Genomic DNA, 14333 nt, shown 5'->3' with positions numbered 1-14333 from the left:
ATGGATCCTCCATATTCATGCTGTGACATAGGTCCTCCTCCACACACCATGCACACACAATAATAATACATTTTAAAAGGGAATAAATGAAAGAGTTTACAAAATTGAATTTCCTTAGTTCCATGCATGGAGACAAGCCCTCAAGAGTGATTTCACTGAGGACAACAATACAGGGGTCCAGGTCTCCCTCGCTCAGAGCGGACTCACTGTCAGCAAGGTCAAAGGGTACTTTCTATGATGACAAGGTAGATGCTCTTGGCTGCCACTCAGGATTCTCCTGCGGTATTAAAATCTGCGCTTTCACATGGGACTTGTAGGGTTAAACTGAACCTAAGGAGTACAGCCCTCGCTGCTTTCTGTTCCAGCACCAGGCTAAGCATTGGTCTGCTCTCTTGTCCTCCAAACTTGCTGGCATCTACTTACCAAGATGATGTCTCCTTAGGGTGCCCCATCACAGAGGTGCCAGCCACCTCTGCAGGGAGCCACAAGGAGAGGGTACAATCCTGCAGGTAACCCCTCTGCTCCTCTCGCCTCAGTTTACAGCCCAGAGTCCCTAGCTTACACCTTACGCATCTTTGGATTCCTCTCTTGGGGTAAAAGGGACAGTCAATGCAATGACAGTGCTAAGCTAAAGAATTGGTTTCATCCAGACTGCTAAACCAGCACTTCCTGGGTTCAGGATGTAGTGCACGGCACCAGCCCAACCCACCTGACTAACCGTTGGCCTTAGAATGGGGAGCACAGAGACCACGCCACAGCAGCTCTACTGGCACCAGCAGCTTCTGGTCACGCCAATGATTTGCAGCCCTGGGCACTCACCTACCAACAGGGTAGGCTTTGGTCCTTGCTTGGATCATGCTCTTACTACCTGCCGCTCAGATTCTGCCTGCCTCCGTGACGGGGAAACCCCTTTACTCGTTTGCATCTGGTGGCGGGGGGGGGGGGGTGGTGGTGTGGTGGTTCCTCACAACTCTCCCATCTCTCCTCTGTCCCTTTCCCACGCTGCTCTCACCTCTTCCTCCAGTTTGATGACTCTGGCCTGGGCATTGCTCAAAGCCTGGTCCAGGATCTCAATATGCCTCCGATGGTCCTCGCTGGCATTCCGCACTGCTGCCAACTCCATTTCCAGCTTTTCCTTTTCCTTCAAGAATTCTTTGTCTGGAAGGGAAAAAAACAAAAACAAACAAACAAACAAAAAAAACAGAACAAGCTCCGTCAGAAAGTGCTCAGCCTCAGGCTCAGTGCCAGGCTACACCTGGCAAGGACTGAAAATAAACATCATGCAAATAGCAGTGAGTTACTGCTGCTGCTGCCGCCGCCGCTGTTGCTGCCGGGCAGTGATGAAGGGCGAGTGAAGGAATGACTTCCTCAAACCCACCCTTGACCCTGCGCAGAATGTGCGCCCAGTGACGAGGTGCTGGGTCGCATCAGTGGGACAGTGCACGCTAAGCGTGCGCAAGGTGCTGGGTTTGATCCCAGCATAACAAGAAGGAAGCAGAAAGTGCACACAGGAGCCAGGAGCCCCACGTTCTCCTGGCTCACTTCTCTACAACACCGACGGTGATGCTCCCACCTGTGACCTGTGAGTTCACTGCATGCTCCCAACCTCCCTTGCTTGCATCCATCTTTTAAGCCTTGGGTCAAAGGGCAGGTGCCCCCTTGCAATAATATTAAAATTCCCATTCCTGGAATGGTGAACCGAGGTCTCTAAGAAGGGGTTCATTCACTGCAGCATGACGAGGAGGGAGCCTCAAGCCTGACCCCCTTCTATGAAGAGCCCCAAATCTCCCCCTAGCTCTGTCAAGAAGGGATAGGAACTTCAGATTTAGAAACACCATTGCCCTGTTCTACAAAAGATGACGGTCGCATGCCTTTGCAAGTAGAAGCTGTGACCTAATCGCCTCCTCCACCTTTCTGGTCAGTCCTCCTGAGAACAGGAAAGACCATGGCCATGAGACAACTGTTTCTTATGGAAAATATGTTTCTAGCTACAAAAGCGGTATTTTTTTTCATTTAAAAATACATTATTTAGATAAGCTTTCTACAGTATAAAAATGCTTGAAAGAATTTAACATGTGAGAATCAAGAAGTCAGGCTAGGTGGTGCAGGCCTGTAATCCTAGATACTCAGGAAACTGAGGCAGGAGGATGACAAGTTCAAGGCCTGACTGGTTTACAGCGACTTCAAAGCTAGCCTGCGCAATTTGGTGAAACCCTGCCTCAAAAGAAAAGGTCAAAGAGGGCTGGGAGTGTGGCGCAGTGGTAGAGCACTTGCCTAGAATGTGCATGCCTAGATTCAGTCCCTATTATAAGCAAAAACAGAGTAAGGAGGTGGTTACAATCCTACAAGAGAACCCCATGCAGCCATCACACTAGAAAATAATATCATGATTGATGAGCTTGCTGGCTAGTTTTTCACCAACTTTACACAAGTTAGGGTCATCTGAGAAGACAGAGCTTCACTTGAGAAAACTGTCCTGTAAGCAAATTTTCTTAATTTGGGACATTTTCTTAATGACTGATGTGGGAGGGTCTAGCCCACTGCAGGCAGTGCCATCCGTGGGCAGGGGGGTTCCATGTTGTAAGAAAGCAAACTTAGCAAGCCATGGGGAGCAAGCCCATAAGCAGCTCTCCTCCGTGGCCTCTGCTTGAGTTCCTGCCTCCAGGTTCCTGCCTGAAGTTCCTGCCCTGGCTTCCCTGATGACTGTAACCTATGAGTTAAATAAACCCTTTCTTTCCCCAGGGAACTGTTGGTCATGGTGTTCTTTACAGCAACAGAAGCAAGCTAGAATGACTGATAAAAGGTAATTAACAAAACCATACACACAATGTTTATATTTACAGAACAGAGACATGTAACTCCAACAGCAGCTAGAGCAGAATTTGATTTCCTATATCACCTGGGCACTGGTACCAACCCTCCCAGCCCCACACACTGGAAGTTGCACCAGCATGCTGCAGCGGGTGCAGGCATTCACTCAACATTTCCTTCCTCGGCAATCACTCATGAATGTACACAAGCAGCTCTCGAGCACAGAGGGCCAGCGCTGTGAGCTGAGAAGCAACTGAAGGAGGATTTCTCCAAAGCTGCAGAAAAGGTGTGTTTGGATGTGAGGCAAGGTGGCAAAAAGGGCCGAGGACACACTTGTTTGCCCACAGAGTCTCCAGGAGCGTCAGCAGGGCTCTCAGGAACTGAGCACACCTAGTGTATTGGGTAAGGAGGGGAAAGGCCAGGAGCAGGACTTGGGGCGCCTGGCACCCACTGGCATGTCCTTCTCACTGAAGTGAGCCACTCTTGCAATAGCAAGTTATGTCAGCGGGGCCGGGGGCAGAAGGCATCAGGAGACAGCTACTGCTCAGCTGGGGACAGGGTGTGCTTGCTGGAAAGGAACGTGACCTGGGTCACCCAAACCCGTTCGCAGAGCAGAGCTAGACTTCAGGTTTCTTCTGGCCCACCGCAGTGACCAGCTACCATCCTTCCTTCGCTTTCTGTGAGGTCTCCATCTGTGTGCACAGGCTTGGAAGCCCTGAGCAAGTGGGTTGTTGGCCCCACCATTCACGGCCCCCACGGCGCCTCAGCACTTCACCCTCTCTGTCAAACTCTTGGAGAGCCAAGGACAGTCTCCCAGGGGCTGGATGAAAATGATGGGAACATGGGACTTGACAGCCTTGTCCAGATCTGAGCACCCAGGGTGATTGGGTCCAAGCTCATCTGGTTATGAATCTAAGCATAAAGATTCCTCTCTTTACAAAAGGTACACGTTCCTTTTGATGCAAAGCAGTCAACCGGCAGGCTCCGCTCATGAACAGAAACTGTGGCCATCACTTAGTGCTTTCCAAACCGATTGTTGTAATTGTTATTTTACAATGACAGGTGTTCTGACACTTCAATGTGTGCACACACACATATACACACAAGCATGTGTGCGTACACACACACGGGGTGGGGATGATGCCCGCATTTGTCTTTTCTTAGATATGAGTAAACTTTATTGTCAGAAGGCCCGAATTTGAATTTGACCTGCATATGATGGTCACAGTAGCCAAGGACAGAGTCAGCCCAGGTGTCCATCAATGAGTGAATAAACTATACATACATGCGCATACACACACACAGAGTTCATGGCGTCAACTGGCAAGTGTACATCCATATAAAACTAGTGTGTTTTTTTCCCCAGAAAGAAAGATGGAACTGGGGACATGACCAGCAAATTTAGCCAGTCCCACACAGCTACACTTCACATTTTCTCTCATCTGTGGACGTGAGTGTAGGGTAAAAGGGACAACTAGAGCAGAAAACCAACCAATCACTGAGCACCCTGACTCTGAACCCACAGTAGAGAAAGAAATACACCCTGCATTTGAGACCTGGGCCAGGGAGAGAAATATCTTTATCCCCGAACCCAGGACTAAAGACATGTGCCCTGGTTCTGAAACCAGTGTCAAAGAAACACACTTTGTCCCTAGAATCAGAGCCAGTGAAAGAAATATGACCTGATCCTAAGATTAGAGTCAAAAAGCTGAAGAGGACCAGTGAAAGAAACACAGTTTGTCCATGAAGTCAGAGCCATCTCTGCCCCTGACCAGCTAAACTGACCAATCCCTGAGCAGGGAAAAACTAACCAATCCCCTTCTCCCTGGGAAAACTCCTCCCCTAAGAAGCCCTATAGAAGCCTCTCCACCCTTCAGATAAGAGCTGCCATTAATCTCTCCCTGGCAGAGGCAACCACTCTCCTGGACTCCTCCTTCCCAAATAAATCTCTTTCTCAAAAGAGTCTTGGGTGACGACCTTCATTCTGCAGTCACAGAGCAGAAGAACCTGGCTGGGTTGTCCCTTAGGGGACTGATCTGAAAATCCTTGTTGAGACGCTCCTGAGGGGGCATCAGCAAGGCAGAGCAGAACAGAAGAACCTTTCTAGGAAGCTCCTTAAGGGGGCTGAGCAAGGACAGCAGAGGAAAAGTAACAACTTTTGCTGCTGGAGGAGATCGCTACATTTGTGCACCTGGCTTCCCTTCAGCAGAGTGTTAGCAGAAGAAACATCTTGGGCTCGAGAAGAAGCAGATAGCTCGGCTAGGACGCTCCTGTAAGGGAACAGAGTAGAACTCAGCTGTAGCTGCTTTCCAGAAGAGCAGGATCCCTATATCCTGGGGGAGACCATCCCCCACTGCACCCCAGCTTCAGGCATCAGGACACCTTTCCTCCAGGGCTGAGCTGTCCCATTGCAGCTCTGAGTATATCCTGGCTTCCCGATAAGTCAGGATATCCCAACACCACTACTGTACCACATTCCCCTACAGTGAGATCGCAGATGGAAGGGACTAGCAGACCAGAAGGAAGGGTGAACAGGGACAGGAGAGTACCAGAGGGTGTGTGTGTCAATATATATACATAAGAAAATGAGTGATGAAACCCGTTATTTTACACAATTAAAGCATGATTTCAAATATCAGGGCTGGTGAGATGGCTCAACAGGTAAAGAAGCCTGCCACCCAGCCTGGTGACTTAAGTCAAGTCCTGGGAGCCGTATGGTGGAATGAGAGAGACAACTCCTGCGAATTGTCATCTGGCCACTAAAAGTGCATGATGCCACATGCACACTGCCACATACAATAAAACACTGCAAAATAAGAGATTTTAAGTAATAAAAAGAGCTTTGCATGATGGCTCACACCTATAACTCCGGAGGAACTGAGGAAAATAACGAATTCATGGCCAGTCTGGTGACTTTAGACTTGGAGCATGACTCTGTCCTTAAGTAGACTTCACACAGGCCACGAGCTCCTGGCCCACTGACAGGAAGTGGTGCTCTTGATCACATGGTTTCCAAACCATGCTATGATAGGTAATACCTATCATAGCATCTGCCATGCTTGCATTACATCACACCATCCGGGCCCGCTGTTTGAGGCGGGTATCATCTGCCATGCTTGCATTACATCACCCCATCCTGGCTGCTGTTTGAGGCAGGTATCATTATTATTTATTGTTCAGCTGAAGAAAATGGCACTAAGAATGCAAAAAATAATTCACCCACAAAAATCACCTTTGTTAGTGGGGATGGTAGAATTTGCACTCATACCCTGCTAATGTAACTATGCACTTGCCCATGTAACTGTACACAAACACACACTTCAGAATCACAGAAGACTACACAAAGGTCTCATTATAACCCAACCCACCACTGCATAGACTTAACTCACACTAGATTTTTCCAAACATCACATTACAGTCACACATGTGTCCACTCACAAGTATTAATTAGGCAGCCTGGAGGCAGCACACGGCACTGGTGACAAGCTTGGGATGGATATCAAGAAAGGTGAGTTTTGCAGCAATGCTTTGAACGTACCCCAGTGTATGCTGAGAATTCCTAGACGAGGCGGGGAGGCACAGGGATTCTTGCCTTGAGCAGTCTGTTTGGTCAGGGGGTGAACTGCCCAGAACTGAGGGAGAAAGGGTCCCACTGACCCAAAGGATGCCTGCCCCTCCATTGAAACCTGTGAAAACCAGTTGTGCCGTGGGCTGGCTCTGAAGTCGGCCAGCCTGGTTGGATCGGACACCTTTAGCAGTAGGGAAAGTGGGGCCTGAACACGTGGTGTCACCTCTCTGATACTCCATCCATCCTGGAGACTTACCATGCCCCAGGCACCAAGCCAGGAGCTTCACATCAGAGGCTCCTTAGTCTTCCCACCCGCAGACTGAGAAATGTGGAAACTGGAGCAGACAGCTTTAATGTGGGGTGTGGCTCAAGGTCTCCGGCAGCGCCACACACACCCTTGCTCCAAGACAGAAGTGGACGGAAACTAGAGCTTATTTATATATTTCTTAGTACTTACCTAAATCTTATTTGTTTGTTTTTCAAGAAAGGGTTTCTCTGTGTAGCCCTGGCTGTCCTGGAACTCACTTTGTAGATCAGGCTGGTCTTGAACTCAGAGACCTGCCTGCCTCTGTCTCCTGAGTGCAGGGATTAAAGGTGTGCACCAGCACACCTGGCTTAGGGTCCTGTTTTTAAAATTTCTCTTTGAGGGAAAGATGGTACACCACAGCCTGGCATGAAGATTAAAAGGTGAAACCTGGGAAAGTTAATTCTGGGGGTAAAGTACCCCATGCTGGGATTGATCAGGAAGAAAGAACTGTGTGTTCTCTCTCCTTAGATCTTCTGGACCCCTCAGTCATCTATGCAGCTTCCTTGAAACAGGTACTTTTCATTGTCCTTTCCTTTGTGAGTAAGAAGAAAAGCCATGGCAGATGCACATCTGTGTCCAGAGGGAAAGGCCAGGTTCTTCACACACATCTGTGTCCAGAGGGAAAGGCCAGGTTCTTCGGACACACATCTGTATCCAGTGGGAAAGGCCAGGTTCTTCAGACCCACATCTGTGTCCAGAGGGAAAGGCCAGGTTCTTCACACACACACATCTGTGTCCAGAGGGAAAGGCCAGGTTCTTCACACACACATCTGTGTCCAGAGGGAAAGGCCAGGTTCTTCGGACACACATCTGTATCCAGTGGGAAAGGCCAGGTTCTTCAGACCCACATCTGTGTCCAGAGGGAAAGGCCAGGTTTTTCGGACACACATCTGTGTCAGAGGGAAAGGCCAGGTTCTTCACACACACATCTGTGTCCAGAGGGAAAGGCCAGGTTCTTCAGACCCACATCTGTGTCCAGAGGGAAAGGCCAGGTTCTTCACACACACATCTGTGTCCAGAGGGAAAGGCCAGGTTCTTCAAAATTAAAATCTTTTGCCTCTCCAGAGTTCTCTGGCTCCACTGAGATATAACTGTGGGCTCTCACTGTAATTCATGAATTAAAAATAGTCCCAAAAGCTAATTGGAAGGAACAGGGCACAGAGTTTCTTTCCCTGTATTGTATCCGATTTACGTTATTGGTGGGTGGCTCTTGCTTTCCCAGAAAACTGGCTCTTATGGCAAGCAGACTGCTGCTGCAGCATCAAGCAAGTGGCTGGATGGTTTTTGAAATGGTATTATAATGCAGCCGGGTTCAACAAGCTGGGCTCAGTGCGAGATGATACACCGTATGAGACTGAAGGTGTGCAGGAGGCCGTAAGAAGGCTTCCCGAGGATCTTTATAATGACAGGATGTTTCAAATCAAGAAAGCCCTGGTCCAGATCTTGTCTAAGGAGCAGTGGACAGAATATGAGGAGGACAAAAGCCTACCTTAAACCCTATCTGACAGAGGTCATTCAGGAAAGAAAAGAGAGAGAGAAGGGGCGAAGAAGTGATCTTGTGGTTGAGATCCATGGATATTTCTGGTCTCAGTATATTTTTATGAAGTTGTTTCAACCTGAACCACAATTTAACAATTATTTGTTCTGCAGATGCCTCGCTTTAAATAAACATCTATTGTAGCCATAAAAAAAAATCTAAATGGTATTCTGGCCCATATTTTTTAGTAGGAACATCTGAAGAGGATGTTTTCTTAGCACCGAATCTGACTGGAAAATGAATGAAGAGAGAGCGTGCCGCGTGATTCTGCGAGAACTCCCTTGTGAGGACCCGAGCCTCTCACTGTTCACCCACGTCATTAAGACTTCCAACACAAGAACTCCGTGCTCACCCCTCAGCATGCATCTCGGGGTAAAATGGGAAACTGTCACGAGATCCCGGCACTAAGAGTTGACCTTTGGGGAAAGGGGGAAGATAAAGGAAAGCAAATCCCAAGTCTAGCCTCGGCTTTGCAACTGAACATTCGCAGGGGCTCAACAAAGCTCTCAGGGGGCTGTGCACCCCAGGCTGATCTCTCCTTCGCCTCCTTCCTTCCTTCCATCCTTTCACCCTTCCTTTCCTTTCTTTTCTCTCCCCCTCCCTCCTCCCTCTCTCTCTCTCTCTCTCTCTCTCTCTCTCTCTCTCTCTCTCTCTCTCTCTCTCTCTCTGTGTGTGTGTGTGTGTGTGTGTGTGTGAGTATCTCTTGTATCCCAGGCTAGCCTTGAACACCCTGACCTTCTGCTCCTCCTGTTTACAGCCCATGAATGCTGGGATTCCCCGTGTACTACCACACCTGAGTTACTCTAGGAGTGGAACCGGGACTGGGCAGACTGGGCAAGGACTTGCTATACTACTGCGTCCCAGCTGCTGCAGTTGCTGCCACCTCCTCCCTCCCCCTCCTCTTCTTCCTCTTTCATTGCCAGCGTGGGGAATGAGATCAGTGAACTGTGGTCCACAGTTTTATTGGGATGTGGCTCCGCCCATGTGTTTAGGAATTATCTGTGGGTGTTCCGGGGCTGCAGCTGAAGAGCTGAACACCTGTTTCCAGGCCTGCGCTTCACACCGTCTTCCCTCAGCAGAAAGAGTGTGCTTGTCGTGGCCTGGAACACAGAGTTCACCAACTACTGGTTTACATCAAAGATCGTGGAGGCCAGTTCATTGGAAACTGAGTAAATATTTACCAAATGCCTCTGAGTTCCTGGTTCTGGAAACAACCAAGTAGGAGCTTAATGGTAGGGAAGGCAGGTCAGACCCCCGCGGAAATGATTATCCATCACTGATCTGTAGCCGTGGTGGGTGTGCGCAGAGGAAAGGCTGCAGAACGCACATAGAGTGTGTAGCTGGACCGTCTAACTCCTCTCAGAAGGCTTCCCTAAGTAGCTGCCATTTGCCTGGCTTATTGGACAGCTTCCTGCTTCTGTGAGGGTTCCCTGAGGCCACATGAAGCCCAAACGGTGCTCCACTTCCTCCATCCATCTGGCTCATTGCGTAGTGGAAGGAACATGCCCCACACAAGCAGCCCAGTTTTTAACTCTGTCACTATGATGCCAAGTAAAACAACCATTCATGTGAAAATCACAACAGGCTTCCTGGAGGCAGTCAGACACCACCACGTGACTGCAGTCTCATTTCACCAGCTCTGTTCATTAGGCAAGGACAGCCAGAGCCTAAATGGACTACCATTTACTTTGACACTAGGCAGAAGATTCCTTTGAATATAGACACCCTGTAGACTGCACTCATCTAGTCCCTGTAAAGACCTGGCTTCCTCGGGGGTCCCTGCCAAGTAGATGAAGCCCCAGGATGTTCTGCCTCTATACGGCATGGCTGAGCAAGCCTTGAAGGCATTCTTGGGGAATTTGCTCCCCTGAGAGTTGTCAAGGTGTGGAGACCAGGCCCCTGTGTTGTTCTCTATGACTACGACACCCTGAAGAGCACACATGTCCAGCCAGTCAGGTCTGCCTCATCCAATAATGTCACAAGGCTTGACACAATCCCTTAAAAATTGCATAAAATGAAATTTTGTATCTCCTAACTTAGCTTCCCCATATCTAATATTTTTTTAGCTCCCTAACCTAAAACAGAAAGAAATCTGTAGAAGCTAATTTTCATAAAAAAAAATGGCTTAAAAAAAAAAGGCCCAATGACTGAGAAGTTGCAGCTAAGCTTGACAAACATTCCCAAGGGTCTGCTTTTGTGGTACCCTGCCTTGAAGTGGAGGGGAGAATGGGTGAACTTCAGTTAAGCTGAAGGACAAAGACACTCCAACTTCAAACAGCCAGACGGTCTACAGTCTTGTTCTTCAGTAATGATTTAGCTTGACACTGTCATCCTATAATCTATAAAAATTTGGTAAAACATACAAGCAAAACCATGAAACAAACAAATCTTTGAATTCCTCTAGTGACATTACATCATCATAGGCAACAGGAAGGGGGACTTCCTCAAGGTCCTCAAACTCCTGGGCACTGAACTTCCAGGACTGTCAACACTGGCAGGCCTCATGACTGAGCAGAGCCCAGAAGACCGGTGTAGCCGCCACCTTGGCCTTCAGAACTCAAGGGCAGCTACACAGAGCAGAATTCAGTCATTATTATTATTATTATGGACACGTGTATGTGTGGGTCCCTTTGCACGCACATGTTTTGCATCAGGGGGACACCAAGCTCCTGACTATCCCCCTTCTCTTTCCCTCTCTTCCGCATCAGCTGAGGTGGTTGTCAACCCCACACCCCACCCTTCTCTTCAGCATCCATATGTCCATTACTAATGTCGGGCTGTCTTGCCCTTCTCTGAACCACATGCTAGAGTCCCAGAGGACTCTGAAAAGGATGCTGCTGCCTCTTGAATGAGTGACATTGAAGCTATGATGACTAGGGTTTGGTCATCTTTGTTCTCTTTTGTTCTACTACTGGGGTTTCTGGAAGAATATCATGCAACAGAGCGTATGAATACGTAGACAGAGATGTGGTGTTCATGCCTGTAATTCTGTAGCCACATGCTGAATGAAGGCCTGGTGGGGCACACCTCCCATCCAGCCTTCTGCACAGCTCTGCACCTTCACCACGGCTGCTCACAGTGCTGCAGATGGAAGAGGAAGACTGCAGCTCAACTTCCCCTCACTTGACCCTAACTTGTACTTCCCGCACCTCATTAGTGAGGGTGACCGTTCATTATAATTTGAACAGGAATTGAACACTGGGACACTTGGTTGTGCTGTTTGGGAACATTGTAGAACCTTCAGGAGATGGGACCTTGCTAGAGGAAGTAAAGTCACTCAAGGGTGGGCCTCGAGTTTTATTATCTCCTTCCTGACCTCTCCCTGTTTCCAAACGGCTTCCTGGATGCAACCAGCCACTTCATGTCCTTGTCATCATGCCTTACTGGCCATAATGAACTTCATCCCTTCAAGCCCGGGCCAGAAATAAACCTCTTTTCCTATAAATTGTTTCTTGTCAAGGATTTGGCCACATCGATGAGAAAAGTAACTAATGCATCACCTATCTGGTTGTTTTGGTCTCATTTATTCCACACTGCCACTAACCAGTTGGCCCCCAACCCCTCCGATGTATCATTTGCTTCTCTGGCCTCAGTCACCATTTCTGACTTCTGTCTCAGAACAAGGCATTAAAGTGTCCATACATACACTAAAAGTGTCTGTTCTTCCTGGCCAAGGTTAGTCCCCCCTAGTTTGTTATCTACACTGCCTACGTAAGTGAACTTCAAAACATTACACATACACGGGAATCACTCATCTTTTAAGAATACACTGTTGCATAGTGTTAGATTTACATTTAATATAGCATAAAACTAAAAACAAGTAAAAATCTGACATAAAACTTAGGTGTTAGGTGCAGTTACTGGAAAAATCTCTAAGATAAAGAACATCATAATCAGTCACCACCTTCTGAAGGAGAAGCTTCCCCAATGAGGGTTGAGTGATGCACTGATTTATGGGTACAATAGGCCATTAGGAGTCATTTTACATTGTTCTTTTAGCAGAATAATGTAGCATGCTCTCACCTGGGATCTGTTACCTGTCTAACCACGTGTTCTTTGTCACTGACAGTGATAGGTATAGATTACATCTTGTGGGGCGGGCCTTAAACCTAATGTTTAAGAGGGATTGGTTGCTCCCACAACATTTATGACACCATTGCACCTGTGCACATATTTTGACAGACGGTTATTATCATGGCTTGGAGGCTCCCAGCCAGGTGAGACTGAGATGATTTTCACCCCAGCGACATGCTGAGTCAGTGACCGTGCTGCTGTTGTGATGAGACACCGCAGCAAGGCAAGTTAGAGAGGAGTTTGTTGTGGTTCCAGAGTTAAAAGTCCATCATGGCAGCAACTGTGGCAGGAGGAGTTTGGCCCAGGAGCAGGGACAACTGAGAGCTCTCATCTCAACTACTAACAGGAAGCTGAGAAAGCCGATTCAGAGTGGTGAAAGTCTTTAAACTCTCAAACCTGCTTCTAGTGACATACTTCCTCCAAGAAGGCTACATGCCTCCTCAGTCCCCCAAAGAGCACCATTAGCTGGGGACCAGGTACTCAAATTCCTGAGACTAGGGGACATCTCATTCAAGCCCCCACACAGATATGGTAGTTTGTAGTACTGTGAATGCTTGCTTACAAGTATAAACACTGGGGAGTATCTGCGCTGTAACTGGGGAACGTGCTAACTTCCTCTGCTGTGGAACAATTCTTCTGTACATTGTAAAGATGTGTTGCTATCATTGTTAATAGAAACTTGCTTGGCCCATTGCTAGGCAGGATTTTCGGGGCTGAGCGAATGCTGGGAGGAGGAAGGGTGGAGTCTGAGGAGTTACCAGCACACACACACAGAGAAGCAAGATGAGTGTGCCCCATTGGAAGAAGGTACCACCATGTGACAAGGGGTAGATGAGAAATGGGTGAATTTAAGTTATATGAACTGGCTAAAAACAAATCTAAGCTATCAGCCAGGCATTTATAATTAATATTAAGTCTCTGAGTGGTTATTTGGGAAGCAGTTGGCGGAACAGAGCTGCTCGTGGTCCCAATGAAAACTGCCTACATTTCTCAGTATTCAAAAGGTTTCAGGGTTCACTAAGGAAAACATCCTATGTAAATATGGAATAACATCCCAGGTCCATCTCTTAGCCACACCAGAAGACTGGGACATTTGGAATCCTGATAATACTGAAGCAATGGGAAGTGTTCTGTGAATGTTCCGGGTGGGTGGAGGGAGGGGTGCGCTGTGAAGGTTCCGGGTGGGTAGAGTGTGGGGTGTGCTGTGAAGATTCCGGGTGGGTAAAGGATGGGGGGGTGCTGTGAAGATTCCGGGTGGGTAGAGGGAGAGATGTGCTATGAAGATTCCAGGTGGGTAAAGGGGATGGGGGTGCTGTGAAGATTCCAGGTGGGTAAAGGGGGGGTGCTGTGAAGGTTCCAGGTGGGTACACTGGTTAAGAAGCCTGTCTGAATTGCTTTGCCTAGACTTAATTGCCTAACACACCAACCTTGGGATACCTCTAAGCAGTTGAAAAATGCCTGTGGCCTCTTTGTCTACGCCTTTGAAAGCCAGCGAAGCATATTTGCACCCGAATAAATCACCCCTATAAATCCAGAAGGGCCTTGATGCCTGACTGCTGATGCTTTAGCTTTGAGGCAGAGGTGAAAGTCTTCAGGAATGTGAGCTTGCCAACATCAAACCCTGCCACTCCATCAACACCAGCCTAGGCTGAGAGACCAAGCCAATGCTCATTCTATCATGTGAACTACGTGATAGACTTACACCCCGAGCACGGCCGGCATGTCTCCCTCTGTCAAGGCACACAGTTATCCTTGTGTCAGCACTGTCCGTGCAAATGACACAGAGGTCCTGACTTCTGTCTTAGTTAGTTTCTATTGCTGAGATGAAACACTATGACCAAAAGCAGGTTGGGTTGGGGAGGAAAGGTTTATTTGGCTCACACTTCCACATTTGTAGTTCATCATTGAAGGAAGTCAGGATAGGAACTTAAACATGGCAGGAACCTGGAGGCAGGAGCTGATGCAGAGACCAGGGAAGGGAGCTGCTCACTGGCTTTCTCCCTCCAGGTTGCTTAGCCTGCTTTCTTATAGCACCC

At 48.2% G+C, this 14333-nt stretch overlaps 1 protein-coding gene and 1 pseudogene across 5 annotated transcripts in view; one reads left to right on the top strand and one right to left on the bottom strand.

Annotated features, from left to right (window-relative positions):
- Positions 1-14333, bottom strand: part of Amotl1 (angiomotin like 1) — a 134919-nt gene that overhangs the window by 21281 nt on the left and 99305 nt on the right. For all 5 annotated transcript variants that reach the window (XM_085689910.2, XM_048433682.3, XM_085689911.2 and 2 more), the window contains one exon: positions 1013-1158. In XM_085689910.2, coding sequence (XP_085546036.2) covers positions 1013-1158 — 146 coding nt within the window. The remainder of the gene's footprint in view (positions 1-1012; positions 1159-14333) is intronic.
- Positions 5661-9396, top strand: LOC125400405 (cytochrome b-c1 complex subunit 7 pseudogene; annotated as a pseudogene).

Source organism: Myodes glareolus, chromosome 4, assembly GCF_982192425.1.
Source record: "Myodes glareolus chromosome 4, mMyoGla1.1, whole genome shotgun sequence".
In the NCBI taxonomy this organism is placed as follows: Eukaryota; Metazoa; Chordata; class Mammalia; order Rodentia; family Cricetidae; genus Myodes; species Myodes glareolus.
Note: the sequence above shows the minus strand (reverse complement) of the source record. Positions and strands in the feature narration are given on the sequence as shown.